The 22,038-nt window shown below is 35.1% G+C and overlaps 1 protein-coding gene across 2 annotated transcripts in view; it reads right to left on the bottom strand.

Moving 5' to 3' along the window:
* DMD (dystrophin) overlaps nt 1-22,038 on the bottom strand; it is a 2,107,999-nt gene that overhangs the window by 1,404,536 nt on the left and 681,425 nt on the right. For both annotated transcript variants that reach the window (XM_063083086.1, XM_063083084.1), the window contains exon 18: nt 7,552-7,675. In XM_063083086.1, the coding sequence (XP_062939156.1) occupies nt 7,552-7,675 (124 nt within the window). The remainder of the gene's footprint in view (nt 1-7,551; nt 7,676-22,038) is intronic.

The raw sequence follows: 22,038 nt of genomic DNA on the forward strand, positions 1-22,038 counted from the left end.
CATTCTCAACACAGCAAACAGAGAGAGCCAGTCACAACAGGGCTCAGCTCAACTCTCTCACAGCTGAGTAAAATCCCAAGTCATGACCACGGCCCCACCTGATCTTAACACCCTTAACCTCTATGAATTCTGCTGCTGCTACTAAACACCTTGACTGTTCTGCTGCAGCCACACTCTTTATTGTTCCCTCACACTATACGCATGCTCCCACTACAGGGCTGTGCATTTATCCTTCCCCGTGCCTGAAATGTTCCCACTTCAGTTATCTGTCAAGTCCTCACTGCCTCACTGATCTTGACTTACATGCCACTTTCTCAATTTCAGAGCCACTCTACACACACACACACACACACACACACACACACACACACACACACACACACACCACACACACTTTCCCAGACCTCATCCCTCCTTTCTTTTTCTCCTTGGCATTTATTTCTAACATTCCATATGTTTTACATATTAATCTTGCTTAGTCTTCATCTTCCCCACTAGAATGCAAACTATATAAGGTCAGGTATCCTTATCGATGTCCTTCTCTATCTCCAGTGTCTAGAATAGTACCTAGTACATAATATATACATAATAAGGTGAGATCTTTTGTAGCATAATGCTTCCATACTCAACATTATGGTTCATCCCCCACGTACAATGCTCTCTTAAGATGTAAGTGCACAGCAAACCCTGGTAGCTGTACATATGGCAGTCATAAAACTAGCCAATGGAGATAGATGCTTCAAGCTCAGTAAAATAAGGCTGGATTAAATGAAAATCTTCTAGAAACTGCACATTAGATTGGGAGCTGGGCACATCAGTCTGTTCTCCAGCTCAGGTATTGATAACGGTAATATCTCTCTCCTTTCTCTCTCTCTCTCTGCCTCTCTCTCTCTAGATAGATAGACAGACAGACAGACAGACAGACAGACAGACAGACAGATAGATAGATAGATAGATAGATAGATAGATAGATAGACAGGTAGATAGATAGATAGATAGATAGATAGATAGATAGATAGATAGATAGATAGATAGATAGATAGAAATAGAGATATTAGCTTTCCCCTTATTTTCAAGGCCAAGACTATCATCTGAATACTCTTCAACCATGGCCTCAATTTTCTTTTCTGCATTTTACCTTCAACGTTAGGCCAAATATCTATAATCAGATTTTAGTCATCACTACTACACAAAAAGTCCTTTCATAAAAGTCACCAATTTTCTTCTTGCCAGGTAGAATGTTTCTTATAGCATTAAGTACTGATAACTACAACTACCTCCTTGAGATCACCTTGCTCATGAAAACATCTCTCCCCTTGATATTATCCTATTCTAATCTTTCTTTCTCAGGAGACTCGTCCAGCTTTTTTGTACAAATGTGTCTGTTTCCCTACATATTTCCGTTTGCCACATATGTATGTGTGTATATATACATATACATGTAATATTTTTAATTTTAAAAGTATCTATATTTCATGATAGAATGCATAGTTTAAAAATTGTTTTTATTAACATAAAATATTAAATACTTGATACATGTTCAATATATGATCATATATTTAGAAGCTACTCCTCATTCTCAATGCTTAGTACACATAATTTCAGGTAAAGAATATAGAAGCTACTTAAGGCATGAGTGAGCCATTACTTTAGAAATGTGTTCTTAATTATAAAATATATTATGTGATCATAAAAATTCTTAAAGAGCATCAGGAAATTATGAATTCTAAAATGTCTAACAAAGTAAAAAATAAAAAGCAATTGAGTTGTATAATATAATGATATAAGGATAAAATAGACAAGAAAGGGAAGTACACTAATTCTTCAAAAACTTGATTAAAAACTCTTTATGATCTCTCTTCCTTCTTATTTTCTGGCATCTCTGAAAAGCCTCCTCCTTTTATGACATCTTCTCTAATAAAATGAAAGTAATTAGATTCCCTATGGTCCTACCCTGACTTTAGAAGCAATTAATTTTCTGTTCAGTTAACATTCTATAATAAAGTTTTACCCTTTGACAGAAAAGTAATTTATTTACTCAAATGTGTATTCAGAAGTTGTTATATGCTTCATATTAGTTACAAGGCCTGTTTTAAAATGTGCCTGCTGAGCTGGAAAAAAATCACACATTCACATAGTAAAATATTTACTGGTTTATGTACCAGGTAGTATATTAGACACTGGGATATCAAAAACAAAAACACACAAAACCAAAACCAATTAATTTTCAGTCCCTGATTCCTAGAAACCAACAATCGAATCAACGTGACAATCACTAGAAATCAGTTTGGGTAAGTAAACAGAAACCAGATCATTGTAGGCTTCGTGAAGGCAACATAGAGACTTTAACTTTGTAAATGCATTTCAGTCAAAGACCACCAGGAACTCACCTGTTGTTAGCAAAGTTAGGTTGATTTACTCATTGCAATAAGAAAGGTGGCATGTGATAGGGAACTATGGGGCTGTGTCTCTAAGAGGATATTAGAAAGAGCTTATTATAGGATTTCAGCTTGTGTTAGGTGATGGAAGGATCAAGGAAGCAGGGCTTTGTGTTGATTGGATGCTGGAAATGGGGGTAATTTTATGATTTGGTATCTTAAAAATTTTTATCTAGGTGGCAGAGAGAATGTAGAGAGGCTAAAGCTACAATTGGTAAAGAAGCATAATCTGTTATTAGTGAAGATGAGGGACATTTGGTTATTTTGCATGGTTTTGACAATGCTATTCTTTTTGTCTGCATTCACACATATAAAGTTGCTTATGGTGTCTTGATTTATCAGGACCATGAGGTGGCCTTGTCTGATGTTGGCATTCTTAGTGATTGTTCATATTCAAAAAGAGAACATCACAGACTAGGAACTCCAAGCCTTAACTGAAGCAACAATCCAGCTCCTGGCTATCAGCATCTGCTTTATTCTTTCTCAAATGATTATAAACAGAGACATAACAAGATAGTACTTATGGTTTAATAAGTTCACTTTGGCAGAAGTGATGTGAAAACTTCTCAAGGAATATGACATTAGTAGCAGGGAAGACCAGCTAGAGGATTGTCATCTTAAACAGAGATAATCCATAATATTAGATTTAACCATTGTTGGGGCCCTGGGAATGAACAGAAAGAAACCAGTTTCAAGAACTGTTAAGGGAGCAGTATTAATTGAATTTGTCAAAGGGTGGAGTTGTGAGTGGAGTGATAGAGAAAAATCTAGACAACCCAGTTAGCTTTTAGGTTTCTGGATTAGGTGGTTTCAAGCGTGAAAAGGTAAGAGAAAGAAGGTCTGTAAAGAAGGTCTGTAGAGATAATGAGGTTTATTTTAACTTTTCAGGCATACATTCCACTAAAGTTGTCTGGGCTTTAAAGGAAAAATATGAGCTAAAAATACATATTTAGGGGTCATTAGAAAATACATGCTATTTGAATTGGAAGAAATGAGTATATCCAGAAAAGAAAAACAAGGGAAGGACTGTGGAGAATGTCAATATTTAAAAAAAAAAAAAAAAATGAGTTGGAACAAATGGCCAAAAATGCAAAAAAAAAAAAAAAAAAAAAAAGGTAATCAGTAAATATTGGTTTCCCATATGCCAAGAGAGCAGAGAATTTCATGAAAGATAAAGAGGTTAGTAGGGTCTAGTTCTTCGGAGAGGTTGAGTAAGATAAGGTACAGAAGTATTCATATGTGTGTTTATGGAGAGGAAGCTTTTTACAAAGATGAAAAAGCAGCCTACTTAAAGGCTGATGATAAAGATCCAGAAAATGGAGAGAGATTGTAGATATGGATTTGTAGCTGAATGGAAGCAGGTGACTTAGTACATAGACAGAGACGGTATTGAGATTACGCACAGAGAGATTTTCACCTTAACTAGCTAAAGCAAAGCCTCCTCCGCTAAGACATTTGGAAAGAGAGACTATGAACACAAATACCCATAATTTGAGAAATATTATTTTGACTAAGTAGAAGGCAAATTTGTCTCCTGTGAGTGGTGGGAAAGATTTTGGAGACCCGTAAAGGCTTGAAATAATTGTTGAGAGAAAGTGAGGAGAAAATCTACTAGGGATACATGGAAAGCTGATGAAGAAGTACCAATAACTGTTAAAATGTGTCCTGTAAGAAATGGAGTAATGCCTGGCAATAACAACATGTACAGTATAATCATGTGATCAGGTGGCTGAATTTAGGAGATGAGGGAAATGGAAGGTTTTGATGACAGTAGGACAACCCACATGAGTGCTGATATTACTAAAAACAAACATAAAACTTTGGTGGGAAAGACAGAACCTATTGCCAAAGTCTTCAATTAGAAAATAATATAATAAAATGTTGAATGATAAGTGGCCACTAGGTGTGAACTGCAAGGGAGGAGATACTCCTTATATAAGCAGAGAGGAGTATCTTCGGAATCGGCTCTGTGATGTGAGGAAACCAGTAATTCTAAAGGAGTGGGGGTGCAACAGAGGGATTAGTTAATCACAGTGATATTTTTGAGGGTAAAAGTGGTTTCCCTGTATGAATAGAATCAGTGTATAGGACAGAAGGTTTATCTTGCAAGAAGGGTTTCAGAGTGCAGAGTGTGTGAAGGCACAAGGCAGAGGAAGGGGAGTACAGAGAGCAGAGAGACGAAGATATAAGAAAGGAGAGATGAATAGAGGTACCCATATTCCGGGTGGTAAACAGATAATAGAGATAGAAGAAAAGGTAGAATTAACTGGCCTGAAGATTTCCAATGGAACTTGGTATGGATGTACGCAAGCATAAATTTCAGAAAGAGCCCAAGGTCTATTGACCATCACAGCTTGGTAGGAAGGCTATTTAGAGAACCCTGTGCAGGCTCCAGATTCTCAGACACCTTATCACATCAGCTTGTGGTCAGAGGATGCTATTTTCTTGTTTTATTACTAATTTACCTTACCGTGTACTCACTTCAAGAATTTGCATAGTTGGAATCTGTTAATTCAGTTAAAAATTCTGAACCGTGGTGACATTAACAGAATGGGAGAGCGAACATCTAGGAGTCTGGTAAAGTCCCAAACTGTGTCCTAGAATATTGATTCTGAAACCTTCATGTGCATATGAATCACCTGTGAAACTTGTTCAAATACAGTTTCCAATTCACTAGGTCTCAGACGCTACATTTCTAACAAGCTCCTAGATAATGCCAATATTGGTTGTCCAGGAACCACACTTTGAATAGAAAGGTCCCTTCAAACTTAGCTTTTAAGTAAGTGCATTTTGTTAATTACATGGATAAAACACACGGCCAATAGAGAAAGAAAAAAATTAGGCTTGGGTTTAAAAGTATCATTTTTGAAAATACATGAAACTGAACTGATAATGGCCTAGGATATTCTAATCGGCTAAAAGCACTTGAAAGGAATGAATGAAAGAAGGCATTAAGTGAAAGGAAAAAAGAGCTGGTAATATTTAGCCATTTTTAATGGATGCCTAAAAATGAATTAATACCACTTGAGTTCATAGGATAATCCTCCCATGAGTTCAAAGTAACCTAATAAACTGATAGGTGAAGAAATAAGAAAATTAATGTATGCCTAAACTGCATATCCATCATCATTACAATGTATTTCTCTCAAGGATTTTTAATACATATATATTATTTTTAGCCTGAAGAAACTGCCTAGGTAAATCATTTCATGTCCTATTTTACTAGGCAATTAAAAATAATGTTATTTCAGAAAAAGAGTTCAAGTTGATAAAGGTGACTCAGGAAGCATCAGAAAACCACTTATACAATATTGCACATTTTTTTAACACTTTCAGTCTGTCATGCTGACACTATGGATTAAATGCAAATTGCTTCTAGGTAACCATATGATAACAGGAAATTTTTGAATTTATATTCCTGAAATTCTGGAACTCAATTTTCCTGCTTGATTGAAGCTGTTTTAATATACAGAAATAGGATGAGAAACAGATAACTATATGAATCAGATCGATACAGAAATTTTAATTGGCTAATAAAATGCCCAAGGTGATTCATACATTCAGTGGTTGAATATGCACATGATCTTTGAAACTTATTTAGAGTGTATCTTTTCTAAATAATTTCATACTCAACAGAATTTACCTCAAAAATCATGACAAATAATATACCTTCAAATAAGTATACTTTGAAAAAAGACAGTTTGCTAAATTTCTACTATTTACCCTATTATCCTTCAGTTTAATTTTAAAACTAGGACATTAACTTATAATCAATTTCCCATTTTTAAATTACTAAGAATAGTTTATTATAATGCTAAAAACAGCACATCTTACAAAGCTAATAAGAAATTCAAAACAACTTTCAATTTATAAAAATAAATTGTTAACTCTAAGAACTGTTGACAAAATTATCTCCCCCTCCTCAAGAAGCCTAAAAATATTTTCTCCCAGGTCTTTTGTTGTTGTTGCTCTGCAAAAGTTTCAACCCTACAACAAAACTTAGCTATATCTGAGATAGTGTTTTACTAAGGTTCTTCAAAAAGTTTGTGGAAAAAAATAATTAAAAGATAGTAAATAAAGCATAAAGCTCATATATTCTTCTTAAAGTAAAAAAATACATATTTTAGAGTGAAAAATCTAAAGAAAACAGATAATATGAATCTTTCCATAAGTTTTTTGAAGACCCCTCGTATTTGGAAAAAAGTAATAGATTTTGTAATTCATGAATTACAAATTCCTGGAAAGATAAGGCACAGCTGATGCACATACTTACATGTGACCTTTCTTTGGCTAAAATTACTTGACATTCTTAATATTTGTTTCTGTAGCTTGCTCATTGTAAAGTATTTACTCTACCTGTTAGAAATTCTCTTACAAACTGTTTCCAATTATATACCAAAAATGGATGTTTTATAATCATTGAAGTTGAAAAATCAAAGCCCTGATAATTTCCCTGAAGATAAAGCAGTTCTTATTTAATTAATAAAAATTACTATAGTGAAGGTCAAAACTATAATGTCCCAGAAGGGAATAAAAATAGCACACTATTTGTTGTAAGTAAATACTGAGTCTGGACATCATTTAGTTAATACATAAATATTTGGAAAATATAAATATGTTATAATTTATGACAGATATTAATAACTATAAAGAATAACTGTCTGATGATAGTGACAGATATCTGATAGTGAGAGCAAAAGCAGGGTCCTGAATATAGTATTTTAAAGGGTTTGTTCTATTAATCTACTCTTTTTTATTTTATTCTACTCTATTCTATTCTGCAAATTTGTTACGGACCAGCCTTGAAGTAACAGAACAATATATGAAGGAATATCAATATGAGTTCATGCTATAAAATTGTTAATTACAGCTATGTAATGCACAAGTTAAAGAGGTTTATGAAAAGCATTCCTGGTCAATCTTTATGGAAAGATTTTCGTTAGCTAAACTTTGATTTTGCTTGCTCCCTAAAACATATTTTAAAGATGTATTAAACGGCTCCATATCATGTTGCTTTAATCCTGTCAACTCTAATAGAATCAAAGATAACAAAGCATAGCATTTACAAGCAGCACAAAATAGAAAAATGTATAAAAATTAATGCAAAACCTACATTGACTTTTTCTTTAAGGTCTGAAAAGCTGCCTTCCTTCCGATAGATTGCAAATTCAGGACTCAGCAACACAGCTTCCGAGCGAGTAATCCAACTATGAAGTTCAGTTATATCAACATCCAACCTAAGACGGCAAATAATAAAGTTCATTATTTCTTGATCTTCTCTTTCTTCTACATGAAAAAAAGAAAACAATTTATCCACATTTATCATTCTGCTCCTAATCTGAGACTCCTGCCTGATGACCCTATTTCTTTTAATATTACCACTACTTCCCTCATCAGGTAGGCTCAAACTTTGGAGTCAGCTTTGATCTAGAGTCTTATGATCATGGAGATAATTTTATTCACCTGAATTTAGCATTCACCTATACAATATCTCCTATAAGCTATTATCCAGCCTCTATTTGAATGTTTGCACTGCTTGAAAAATTACTACTTACAAAGATGACCCTATTTCTTTTTGAAAAGTACTTATAAGAAACTAAAAATTCCTGTTCGTGGGTTCCATTGAACCACAGCTCGGATATTCATGAACTTGTGTATTCTCCAAGCATACTGACTCTGAGTTTGGCCATGTGATTTGCTATGGCAAATGGATATTAGTAATAGCAAGGCAAGTAAGGGCTTGATAAGTGCTTGCACATTGGAGCTTGTCCTATTACAACACACCCTGAGAATGCAGCTGTTATATAAGAAGTCCAATGACCCTGAAGTGACCATGCTTTATGAAAGCTTGATCTATTCAGTAGGCGAGGCCACATTAAGGAGCACAAGATTTCAGGCATGTGAATAAAGCCTTCTTTGACCTGCTGACCTGTCTCACTACCAGCTGAATACAGCCAAATGAGAGCTCCAGTTGATGCCACATAGAGCCAAATAAATGTTCAAAGGGCCCTGCCCACATTGTAGAATTGTGAGAAATGATGTATAACTGCTGTTTTGAGCCACTAAGTTTTGGGGTGGGTTATTATGCTGCAATAAATGTTTAATCACCTACCCTGTTATTTTTAAACATTCTTTTTTTTTTTTTTTTTCAGGGATCTTGGAGCTACTGGGAATAAACTATTTACCCTGATTAGGTGAGTCAGGTCTACAATAACCAAGATATGAAATCAACCTAGGTGCTCTTTGATGGATAAACAGATAAAGAAAAGTTGGTGGCAAATATACTATTCACCCTTAAAAAAGAAGTAGATCTTATCATTTGCAACAATATCAATAAACATAGAGGGCATTGTCTTCAGTGAAATAAGTCAGACACAGAAAAACAATTACACATTATCTCACTTAAATGTGGAATTTAAAAAGGATAACTCATAGAAGCAGAGTAGAATGGTGGTTACCAGGGGCTGGGGGATGGTTGAGGAGATGCTGGCCAAAGGATACAGAATTTCAGTTAGGAAGAATAAGTTCAAGCGATCGATTGTACAACATGGTGACTATAGTTAATAACAATGTAATCTATACTTAAAAATCATTAAGAAAGTACATTTTAGATGTTCTCATCACAAAAAAATGATAAGTATGCAATGTAGTGGATATGTTAATTAGCTTGATTTAGTCATCCACAATGCATTTATATATCAAAGTATCATGTCGCACACCATAAATATGTACAATTTCTATTTTTCAACTAAAAATAATAAGGGGTGGAGTAAGGGTACAAAACTATGCTATCTACCCTAAGGATTCACTGGCAGTATATTCATGTATGGAAGCAACACACTGTACCCCACAAAAATAAATGTAAATAAAACTGAAAATAAATAAATTCTAAAAATAAATTTAATTTTTTTTTAAAAGCACAGATTTTAGAGAAGTCATGGATGGGTTACAAAGGTGAGGGGATATCTAAGAAGAACTTGAAATTCCAGGCATAATTCTGAATTTGTGTACATTTTTCTTAAGAAAGCACCCTTAGATTTTACTAACATCGATAAAGGATCTATGAAAAGGGAATTTAGAACTCATCGAGTCCAACAGTTTACTAAACAAAGCAAAGCAATGCAAACCAACAAACAAATGCCCCCCCCCAAATAAATGACTTTCTTAATTTTCATAGGATATTCGTGGAACATAATAAAAGATACAAGATTTATAACACCAAGAAAGATACTTTAATCACCATGCTATACTTTCTTTTTCATTACAATACTTAAACATCTTAAATCAGCTCTTTAAATCCACTAGAAGATACCTGATGATCAGCCAACTCTACTCCTAGTTACTTCAGTAGATACTCCATGGTTTGCACTATCTTAGTTTTCTTAAAAGTTGGCACCTATAGGGAATATATCACCGGTATGTTGTATAACCAAGGAAGAATAGACAACTGTACATTCAGTGATGCAGCCTATGATTTTAATCAGTGTTTTCACTTTAATATTAGACTTTCAACTCACATTTAAGTGAAATTGAGCTAAAACATCTAAAAGTTTTTCACATAAATTATCATTAAGCCAGCTCTATCGCAACTTATTAACTAATACAAACTTATGAACTGATTTCTTGAACTCAAATTTCAAGGATTTAAATCCTATAAACCTGTTAGAATTTTTCACATTGGTTGCAGGCTATTGCTTTAAAATTAAAGTGATATAGAGCTTCACAGAACACATAATCCTTACAGAAACACATACACGTTTTGTATTTTTGCAAAATCCTGTGGTTCGTCATTACCAATCTTCCTGCCCATATAAGGAGATAGAGGCTATGAGAAATTAAGTTAATTGACCTCAGACTTGTAGTATCATGGGTCAGGAAATTAATTCATCTAGTTCATTATTATGTCTTTCACCTCAAAGAGAGACTGGTTCATAATAATACCTATTTACTGAGTTGTTACTTACCGAGGCTACCCAACTAGAAATTGAGGGAACAGAGACCTGAATTCCTCCAGACCCTATGTAACTGAATTATAGTACTTTCTTTCAGTAGTTTATGCTTTGTAAATATTTGTGTATTTTTATTTTATCATACATGATTGTTATTATCTTTCCTACATTTGTTTTATACATAAATTTAATTATTGAGTCTTGTATTTCTTCATTTATAATTTTGATTAAAAAGAAGAGTTCTTTTGCATGCTGTAGAAATCCCCCCCCCCATTAATGTTAACTGATTAAATCAGTACTATTTGACCATGGTCATTTAGTTACCCACTAAATCCGCTGAACCACATTATATTCCAATCAACATTTATGCATGTTTACCATTAGAATGTCTTGAGAAAGACATTTTTGTTTTTCCTTTGGCCCAACATAAAAACACCTGTCTCTCTCTGCCTGCAGGCATTCGCTTGCCAGTGCATGAGATAGAGCAGGTCTGCTGGGGTGTTAATACTTCAGAAATGACCCCTAACAAGTGAGAGCATGGTGCTGGTGGATAAATATTCCAGCTCCTTGCCCCTGAGTTGAACAATCCTGAAGTATGTTACATGCAGTGTCTCAGAGGGTTCTTGGCAGGGTTGAGCCTCAGTTGCCCCCAGCAATAACCTGACCACTGCTCCTAAATAATCCTTTATTGGTTGCATTCTTTTCCTTACCTCACTTCACTGCTGCACTTCCTGGGATCACTTTCCAAATAAACTACCTGTACCTAAATCCTTGCCTCTAGATCTACTCTTGGTGCAACCCAAACTAAGGCAAAAATCAACAGCCTCAAATAAACTCAGCATCCTGCCATGCTTTTTTTTTTTTTTTTTTTTCAATTTGAGCTCTGACTCTCCCCAGGAATGATTTAAAACTTTTTTCCAAAGCTCTCAAAGCTCTGATCAACACTTTCTCTAGCTCTCTCAGCAGATGACCTTGTTCTATACCTTATAAAGTATAAACATCAGACTAGAATTTCTTTCACTAGAATTTCTTTCACTTGCGATGTCCCAATATTCCATCTTACTTGCATATGCAGGCACCATTTTCATTGCTTTCTCTTACATTTTAATGAGTTTCCTTTTCTTTTTCAACCTAAAGTCAATCGCCCTACTGGCATCTTGGATTTTATTCTCATATTTCCTCTCAGTCATCTGGGTCTATCAATTTTCTATTATCTAACTACTAGAAATTCAACTCCTCTCTCAAGTGCATTACTCATATGAAAATCTAAACATACTTTATTGACTCCTATTTTTTTAATCAACCCTTTCTCGTCTCCTATATTCCCCTCGATCCATTCTGTTATATTCTGCAAAGGCAAACTTTTGGCAAGAGTTTTCCAGTTTACTGAATAGGTTTCCCACTTTCTATTCACTCTTTAATTCATTCATATTGTTTCTCCACAAAAGCAGAGTTTGATAAAGTGATCATGATAAAGGGAAGCCAATGGAGAGTTTCGCTTTCTCTTGGCCTCTGCTGACCATACTATCCTTTTTGGAATTCTCTTTTGCCTTCATAATGCCACTCTATTCTGATTTTTCTTCTGTTTTTATGACCACCAATATTTTTTTTTTTTGTGGCAAGCCCCTCCTTTCGCCTGTCATTATATACCGAAGTTCAAGACCTAATTCAATGTCAATTGTCTTCTACTTTAGTGTATTATTTTCTCTCACTAGCAATTTTATCAATAGTCATGACTGAAATTGTAATCTATATATAAATGACTCTGATATGCATATCTCTAATTCAGGCATTTCTTCTGAGCTCCACAACCACATAGTCATCTGCCTACTGGATGCCTCCACTTGCATGCTGAAAAAGTTCCTTCAATATTAGATGTCAAGATTTAATGTCAGATCTTCTCTCCCAAACTAGAACTCTATCAGCGTTCCCCAGATTTGTGAATGGCATCACAATCTCTGATCTCTGATGCATTCCTCTTTGCGGTGGTCTCCGGAAAATTCATATATTGAGACCTATCCACAATGTGATAGTATTGAGAGATGCAGTCTTTGGGAGGTGATTAGGCCATGGATGTAGAGCCCTCATGAATGGGATCAGCACACTTAAAAGGGTATGAAGAAACTAAAGTTCTTCTCTTTCACCATTTGGGAACACAGCAAGAAGGTACTGTCCATGAACCAGAAAGCCTGCCCTCATCAGACATCAAATCTACTGATGCCTTGACCTTGGACTTCCCAGCATCTAGAACTGGGAAAAATAAACTTCTGTTGTTTATAAACTACCCAGTTTATGGTATTTTGTTATATCAGTCCAAATGGACTAAGACACTCTGTCTTCCTTCCCATATTTAATCTATTGCAAAGTGTAATCCATCTCCTGAATATGTATGCTTCTCACAGTCTCCACAGCCAGCATCCTTATTTGTGCTGTCATTGGGTGTGACCAGAACTACTGTAATAGCTTCTCAATTGTCCTCTGGGTAATCTTTCTGGAACCCTTCAATATATTCTATGGACTATTGGAAAAATTATCATTTCTAAAAAACACCTGATTATGTTACTCGTATTCATAAAACTACTCAACAACTTTCTCATTTTTCTTAGTATAAAGACCAAAATTTCAATATGGTCCTTTCTGGTCTGGCTTTGACAGATCTCTTAACTACATAATCTACTTTGTCCTTTGTTCAAACACTTTCCTAGAGATAAATCTCCCTTCAAGTTTCTAAAGAAGCCCAGACCCACACTTTAGTCCTGTCTTTCCTCCAGTGAAGTGAAATCCTTCACTGACTTATCCACCTGTACACTGGAAGAATTCTATTTTGAGAACTTGGATTGTTAGTATAGTCCATTTTGACCACTTGGGTTAAATTTGTCCCTTTTCCTTTAAATCAGCCTGACCTAATCAGTAATGACCCAATTAAACAACAAATATTCTCTAACTTATGAATGTTAGAGATCCACCAATCACTGTCAAATTCACCCTCTTGGTCTCTCTAGTCTCACATTCTTTTGATTCAGACCACCTCTAGGAAAGATTGCCCACTTCCACCTAATAGGTCCCTGAAACGCAAACCTGACTCAAGGTACGAGGCTGGCACCATGGCTGGGAGAGATCTGCCAAGCCCTGTGTTGGAGAAAGCTTTCCATTAGGCACAGAATTTATATTGGTCTTCTTCACACACTGCTGGAGCTCAGAAAACAATACCCCAAAGTATGGTACTTTGGCATGCTGAACACTTTGAAGTAAAGGACATTTGAAGGCCTCAGAAGCAGGCCCAGAACCAAGGTTTCTTTGACCTTCTCCTGTCCTCCTCTCTATTGCTCTTCATTCTCCCCTAAAGCAGGTCACAGAAACCAGAATTTCTCTTCCCCAAGGTGGGTCATAGAAACCAGAACCTCTCTCCCTCAAAGCTTGCTAAAAAAACTAGAGTTGTTACTCTAACCTTCTCCCATCTGTGTAGGAGCTGGCCATAAAGACATTTTCTGACCTACCCTTGTCCAATAGTAGGTCATAAAACCCTCATTCCAGTGGGGTCCTGCCCCGTATCTATGAAAAAGGAATGCCACACAAAGGCATCAAGTAGAATCCCAGCCAGATAGGATTTGGGGGCTTTCCCCACTTAGTTTATTAATATTGGATCACTCCCTTTCTGTCCAATCACATTTCTACTTGGCTGTCCACTTTTCATTGAATCTATGCGTGCAAATGGACAGTTTTCCCTTGGCCCTTTGGGTCTTAATTTCTGAAGCCTCCCATGCCACATAAAACTTTGATTAAATAATCTGTTATGCTTTTCTCTTGTTAACCTTTCTTTTGTTATAGGAGTGTCGACTGTGACCTGTCGGGCCTTAAAAACTAACGCCACCTTAAGTGACATTACAAGCGGCGCCATTATGGGCCCACAAGGGCGTATTAACATGGCAGCCTAAGACGGCGCTGGGAGGAAGTAGGGTGGGAGTGTCTGCGGGAACCTTGCCTTAGCCCTTATTGGCCAAATACGCGCTTCCGTGCTCGTGGACACTGTGTGATTGCAATAGCTAGGCATTGAGACAGGATGCGTGTTCTCCTAACCTTTAAGCTGATTGGAGGATGTAAAAACCTCCCTTCCCCATTTGCCTTTAAAAGCAAATGCTTGTGTGATAATAAACGGAACTGCTTGACAGAACCCCTGCCACATCCGAGTGTACTTTAACGGGCTGGTTGGGGCCAGCGGCTGTGCTCACCTCTCTTCACGGCTCTCTTCCTCCGTCTCCTCCCAACGGGACCGGGGAAAGAGGAATCTGGGCAATCCGCCCGCCCACCAGAAGGGACACCAAGGGAGGGACTGATAGCAAGGCAAGGGCTGTTTGGGTCAGCTGGTGGTGGACCTGACAGTGACCCTTATGATGGGGAAGAAAGTGATCACATCCTTTCCACCCCTACAACATGTTATAATGATGCTCTACTGCCACCTCCAACCCATTGCAAAAAAGGTACAAAGGTTATTTATTTAGTTTGGAAGAAAATAACCTAAATTCAAAAAGAAAACTTATAACACTTTTAGACACATGTCATCCTGAAAAACGTGAAATTCTATGTTTTCTTTTAAAACAGTCGAATAGCTCCCTTTTTATCTGCCACAAAGTATATATTAAGTGATTACTATGTGCCAGACATGGCATTAACTCCATAAATAACAAAGATGAGAATGCATCGGTCCACATTCTCAAGGAGTTTGGTTTAGTGAAGCATCCATTTGACAAAATAAAGTGCTTTTTACACAGAACTAGGGCTCAGCTCACACTAGGACTTATTTTTTTCTTAGGATAATAAAAAAAATGCCTTTTCAATGAATTAGGATTAAATCAGCTTCTAGACTAGAGGCTCTGCCAAGTAAATTGGTTATCTCCACACAATGAAGGCTTTGTGGAGTCAACACCATGGTAACCACTTGCATGCTGCTCTGTCTGTGAAGATTTTAAGGGAGGCCTGGACACCAGTTGGCATGTAGTTCTAATAATTCAGATCAATTCAGGCAACAGAATGTGAATTTCCACAGAGAGGTCTTTCCTCATTCAATTTTTTGTTTGTCTGATTTTATAAATTTGGAAAGGGATTGCACAAGGTACTTGAACTTCCCTTTTACATAAGGATCCTATAGAGAGTGACTACACTCCTTTTTTGATTTACAGATTTCTTTTTAATAGATTTCAATTTTTGCTAGCTCAGTTGTGAGTGGAGTGTTTTGCTTAGGGGGAAGTTTCAGTTCATAGGTACATAGGTTAATACATTATACTTCCTTTCTAAAATGGAATGAAGCAAAATATCAGTGAGTTTCTACTATCCTCAACAGGTTTTTCTGCTTATTTATTTACTTATTTTTGTAATCATTATTGTGACATCTTAATTCCCTGGGAAGTAGGTGGAACCTAAACCCAATTCTTAAATGATTCAAACTGAGCTATTCCTGGCATTGCTTTTCTGTTGCTTCCCTTTGAGCTTACTGTTTCAACCATGTCTTTGATTTTCTTACTAAAACTTCTTCTGTCCCAACGCAGTGTGCATTCAGCCTACACTCCAACATCTAACATTCAACACCATCCCTTAGAGTTCTGAGAGTCAACTGTCAGCTGCCAATGTTGTTTTCCCTCCAATATTCTGCCAGTAGACATCCCCATCTCTTTATGCCTGTAACGAGGACGGAAGGGTGAACGAGAAGCAGAGGCAGCATTTCAAAAGGCCTCCCACGTACTCTCACCGAGTGCCAACGACCTACATTCAAAGCTCAGTGACATTTCCACTGCACAATGCACTCAGTCTCCTTCCTTGATCCTACTCAGACTCTGGCTTCTAAGTAACAACTTCACCTTTATTTTATTCCTTATCAATTTGGCAGCTATTGCTTCATAGTTTTCTGTGGTTTGTTTCATCATTGTCACATTTGTCACTGCTATTGAATATTCTTCAGCTGCCTTTGCTGAGATGCTAGCAAACTAACACACTGCTCTGATTTAAATCTATACATCTTTATCAACTGGGTGCTATCTACTCTTCCCAGTGTTTTGTCGGTGGTATTTTCTTTTGTACTTTGCACTACCTGAGGCTGGGTATTTAAACACTAACTAAAGATATCATACAGATGTAACTTAGTTACCTTCTTAAAAACCCTCAAGGAAAACTGAAGTTATTTTCAGTACCATATTTAATCTTGGATCCTGTGCATGTACTCTCTCCTCATAAATCACTCATTTCTACTAATTCTTTTGTTTTAACTTTTAAAATTCTCATGAAATCATAGTTAATAAACTGATATATAGTATGTTGCTCATAATAGGCCTCTACACCCTCAGAATCAGCCCATTGATATATTTGTTATTACTCATCTTACTCTCCTCACACCCTTCACTTTGAACTTACTATACTTCTATATGTCATCACAGACAGACTCTATCCCTTATTTCCAGACTTACTATATCCAACTTAAAATCCCCTTTATAGAATAAGAAAATTATGACTTCTTATCCTTTTTCACAAAATGATATTTCCTCCTGTAATTATTAATGGATACTCTGTCTTATATTTTTCAAGTATATTTTAAAATTTCATCTTTCTTATTAATTATTTATCAGTAAAGTGACATTTCCCCTCCTTTACAAATGTATTAATCGCTAACTCCTAAAACTAAAATTTCTAAAGTCTCATAGTACAGGGCAACCATGTCTTTATGTATATATATTTTTATTTATAGAGAGTTTGTTATTAAACCAAAATCATTTTTCAGAAAGACCTTCTATTTTATGGAAGTTTAAAAATATCAAAAGGTATGATGCATATATACCAAATATTCAGAAGGTCAAATTTTTCCTCAAGATTGTATTGTACAAATTGACTCAACCTCATCCAGTTGAATTTTCCATAAAGAAGATGCATATTAGGTCATTTATACCCCCTAATGGTCAGAGAGATATCTCTCTGTGTGTGTGTGCATCTATAAATACTTAAAATAAATTAAAAGGCAAAAACACAAAAGCATCTCAAAGAACTAGAGAAACACTTGCAGTTTAAAAAGTTTTGAATTGTCAATAGTATTTCATTGTATGGAACTTTTATTGCATGGAATTTCATTGTATGATAACTGGTAATTACATCTGAAGAGTCTCTTAATGGGCAGTGATTGTGTTCTGTTAATTTTCATACAGTGAGTACCACATAAAGTATTAAACTAAGATGACACATCTACATAAACTTTAATTCAGTCATTTGCAATATACCACTTGGAACTCAGCATTCCCAAATGTGTAAACTTTGAAAGTAGAAATCCTCCAAGCTCCCAGACTTAACTAATTTGATTAGTGAGCTAGATTTATGAATGGCCATTCTACATATTTAACATTTTTGCATGTAGAATTTCATAAAAACTTATAAGCCTCATCCTTACAAGAAGTAAATGTTAACTCTTGCAGGGTTAACTCTTGAAATATGTTAACTCTTGCAGGGTCCGAAGGCTCCAAGCCTACACCAGGTAATTCATCAAACCAATTTTTTAATGTGCATTTTAATTAGCTAGAAAGCAAGTTTTAATATTAACAGAAATAAAACTACAATTCTTTTTGTTGGTATTAATATATGGAGGAAATCTTTTTGAAGGTAAGGTAAGATTTTAAAATTTTATTATTTTTAAATAATTGTCTTTTTTCTTCAGAGTTACAGGAAGTGAAAAGACATTTAATTCTGTATCGGTATACAGGTACTCCTCTGATCCCAGACTATCTAATGAACTCCTAATCAACTTCCAACACTCAGTTAAAGACGTGCATCTTCTGTGAAAATTTTCTTGATCAATTTCTCTCTACTCTTCCCCCCTTCAACTTTCCTTCTATGAAAATGGGTCCCTCCCTCTGTAGGTTCTCCCATGGTATTTGCTTTAAAAAACTGAATAAATAGAATGTAAATTAAATTTGAATCAGGGAGATCTTGTAAAATATCAAATGAAATTCAGTATAAACCCTTTTAATGCTAAAAAAATATTACTAGGAATTTGAGATGTACCGAGTACATGGAAATTATACTATTTAACCAGGATAAAAACAAAGCAACATTTCCATAAATAAATTTAAACAAGATAATTTGTGTATACACACACATACACACACCTCTGTACAGTGAGTACCATACATACACAGATGTGTGTATATATATGTGTTTATATAGTATGGATGAGTTTTCCTTAGTGGAGGGGGGGAAGATAGGGCCATATGATTATTTTATATTTTATAATGTGTATGATGTATGTGACTGTTTGTATATATATGAGTGTTTAAATGTGTTTTAAATGTAAATAAATATGGCGCATTGGAAAATATAGTGAACTGAAAGTCAGGTGCCACAGAGTTTAAGCCCTGCTCTTATGCTGTTTTCTTGAGGAAATTACTTAACTTCTCTGATCTTCATTTACTTCTTCCTTTAAATGGTAAAAATTTAAAAGCGCCATCAAACTAGTCTTGAAGTAAAAACTTATAGGTACTTTAAAAAAATTACTTGTAAATATGTTTACTTAACTCTCTAATTAAAGAGGATTTGACCTGAGATAGAAAATTGAGGTCAGCTTTGTTTATATTGTGGTTTTGATATTCCAGTTACATTAGTCTGTTTATCTAGCAATCAAATTAAATTAAATCTGAGGATATTATAATTCCCTGTTTTAATAAGAAGCCTATAAACTCTTCAACATTTTACACAGCACCTGTAACAATATGACAAATGAAAAAGGACACTGTCTTCAGTTAGTATAAACTGCTACCTTAATACTCCTATCAACCTGCTCTTTCTTATGTTTGTACGATCTCAAATGTATTTCTAGTTTTATGTGTAATTTTAAACACATCACTCATAAAATAATATGTTTCAGAACAGTAAAATTTAATGATTCCAGATTGTGCTGAAATGCATCTTTAAACGATTCTAAAAAAATCAATTTTTGTGTAGTTTACCTTGTCCTAAAATATGCCTACTTAATTTGTGCCTCAAAATATGAATTATAGTTTAAAAATAAAATATCATCCTTAAAACTGTGCATCTTCATTGTCAATTATGACACACCAAGTATATACTTAATGTGTATAAAAATACTGCCTTTAAAAATATATGCCCTTGAATACAAACCCAATGATTTAATATTTTTAAGCTATCAATGCCAGAGAGCTCTATGAGCTCTCTGTCAGTGGTATTAATCTTTATGCCTCTAGGATAGTTGATTGCACTGAAGAGAATACAACTCCTGCAAAACTATTGCTTCTCTGCAAAAAGAAAAACCTAACTAAAATATTTCAACACCTGGTAGATAAAAATGACTTCAAATAATCTTCCTACCTTAATATGGTATCAAATTTTAGTGATTTCAAAAGACACTAGTAATATTTATTTCCAGAGTATGACATGTTTGAAGTCACTTTTACATCTTCTGTTCATATAACTTTCAGAGAAACAACCTTAAAAGTTAAAAACTAAGGAAATTCCCCAAATTCTAAGATATTAAAACCAGCTGTATTAGAGGGATTAGTTATAAGTCCAAGAAATATGAAAGCATGTGAACAAAAATTACATAACCTACAGGGTTGGAAATAAAATGCTGCTAAGCCACAGATGCCTAAAGCCTATTTTTCATTTTCAATAAATTGAAAGTCTCTTTGAAACAGAGTTCTGTGCAAGAAAATCACCTTAACACAGGTTAATAGAAATATTCTCTTAAGTGATAGATGAAATCTTGTCATAGTAATAAATCTATGATCATATGCTGCAAGTTGAAATTTCTGAGCCATTTATTTGAAGTTTATTTAAAATGATGAAACCAAAAAGAAAAGCTGATGTATGTACTTGTGAGAAATAAATATGGGTCACTAGAGGGCGCACATTCCCTTCCACGGCTTGTCTTGTCTTCAATTTTGCTTCTCTTTCATTTTCTTATCTACATAATGATAACATGGTGACAAATGGATTTTTCATGGTAGTTTTCTTACATGGAAACATAAAATGTCTAAACATAGAGATAAAATGGTATACAAAGAACATGTTAGTAATACAGCCTCAGATGCAAAGTTAAAATGCCTTCAGCCATTTTGACACACACAAAAGTATCTTGAAGTCATAATACATAGCATGCCTTCAGAAAATGTGTCCACAGTTTAAGGAGACATGCTTAGTCGAAATATTACAGTAAAATTTTATGGACTCTGCAACTCAGTAGTTTTCTCCCAGCTCATGAAATTTAACTAATTTTTGAACATTTTATAAATATGTGAACTCTCATGCTCTGTAGATCAGTCTATAATTATATTCCGGTATGATCTAGATTAAGGTTTTCAAATGAGAAATTTACATTCAATAAAATTCAAAGGCGAAAAAAGGAAAAAATAGCACTGTAAGCATCTTGATCATGTCATATGCTTTCATAAAGAAAAAAATAATTTACATCTCATGAAACTTTTATGCTATTCATTATAATTTTCATTTTCATAGATCATGAACAGAGAGCTTTAGAAACATTTAGTTTCAACGCAGTGAAGCATGGAGTTAAGATTCAAAACTAGGTCTGTCTGAACCCAAAGATTTCTATATACTACACTTGCTTTCTTTTGTTACAAATGAGTGGGGACCCCATCTTTAAAATAAAGGTAAGAAAAAGTCAACACACAGCACAGTAGCATCTAATGTTATGACTCTGCAATCTAGTATTGTGTCAGTATTTTATTGGAGTCTCTATCACCAGGACATTAATTCTGAACATTTTTATTATCCTAAACTATGATCTTTTGTTGCATAATGTATACCCTCATGGCAAAATAAAATAGTTACTGATATGGGTCAAATGTGTCCCCCAAAAGTTTATGTATTAGAAACTTGATCTCCATCATAACAGTGTTAAGAGGGTGGAAATTCCTATTACAGTAATTGAAAGGTAGGGCTTTTAATAGGTGATTAGATTGTGAGGACTGTGTCCTCATGAATTGATTGATCCACTAATGGAGTAATAGGCATGGTTCGGATGGCTTTATAAGGAGAGTGAGTGAGCAGGTTAACTCTTTTGTTCAGCCTATTCTCACCATGAGATACCCTGAGTTGCTGTAGAAAGTCACCCCAGCAGAACGAAGGCCCTCACCCGATGTGTTCCCTGGACTTTGAAATTCCCAGATTCCATAACTGTAAGAAATAAATTTCATTTCTCTGTAAATTAATCAGTTTCAGGGACAATGGTGAACACCAGAAGTCTTGCACTTGGAAAAAAACAAAGTTATATGTGACTCCTATTTCTGCCTTGATGTTTAAAAAGACACATAACTTTGAAAGAAATTCTTTTTGATAAAAAAAAATTCTGTATTTAAAGATAACCAAATGGTCCCAGGGGACCCTAGAGTCTATAGGACTTCAGAATATAGAACAGCCATTATCTACAATAAGTACACATTTTCCAAAGACAGACTTTGGCAAATTCTTAAACAATCCCAGTCAAGCTTTTAATTTCAGCTAAATAACATGACAAAATCCCCTTAAACCTACTAAAAGATAGCAAGGAATGGAGTTCGAGAAGGAAGTATCCTGAGCTATGCTGTTTGTGTTCAAATCCTGGCTGCACTGTTTCCCTTAAAGTATGTGAGCATGAGCAAGTCACG

This window comes from Cynocephalus volans, chromosome X, assembly GCF_027409185.1.
Source record: "Cynocephalus volans isolate mCynVol1 chromosome X, mCynVol1.pri, whole genome shotgun sequence".
NCBI lineage: Eukaryota > Metazoa > Chordata > Mammalia > Dermoptera > Cynocephalidae > Cynocephalus > Cynocephalus volans.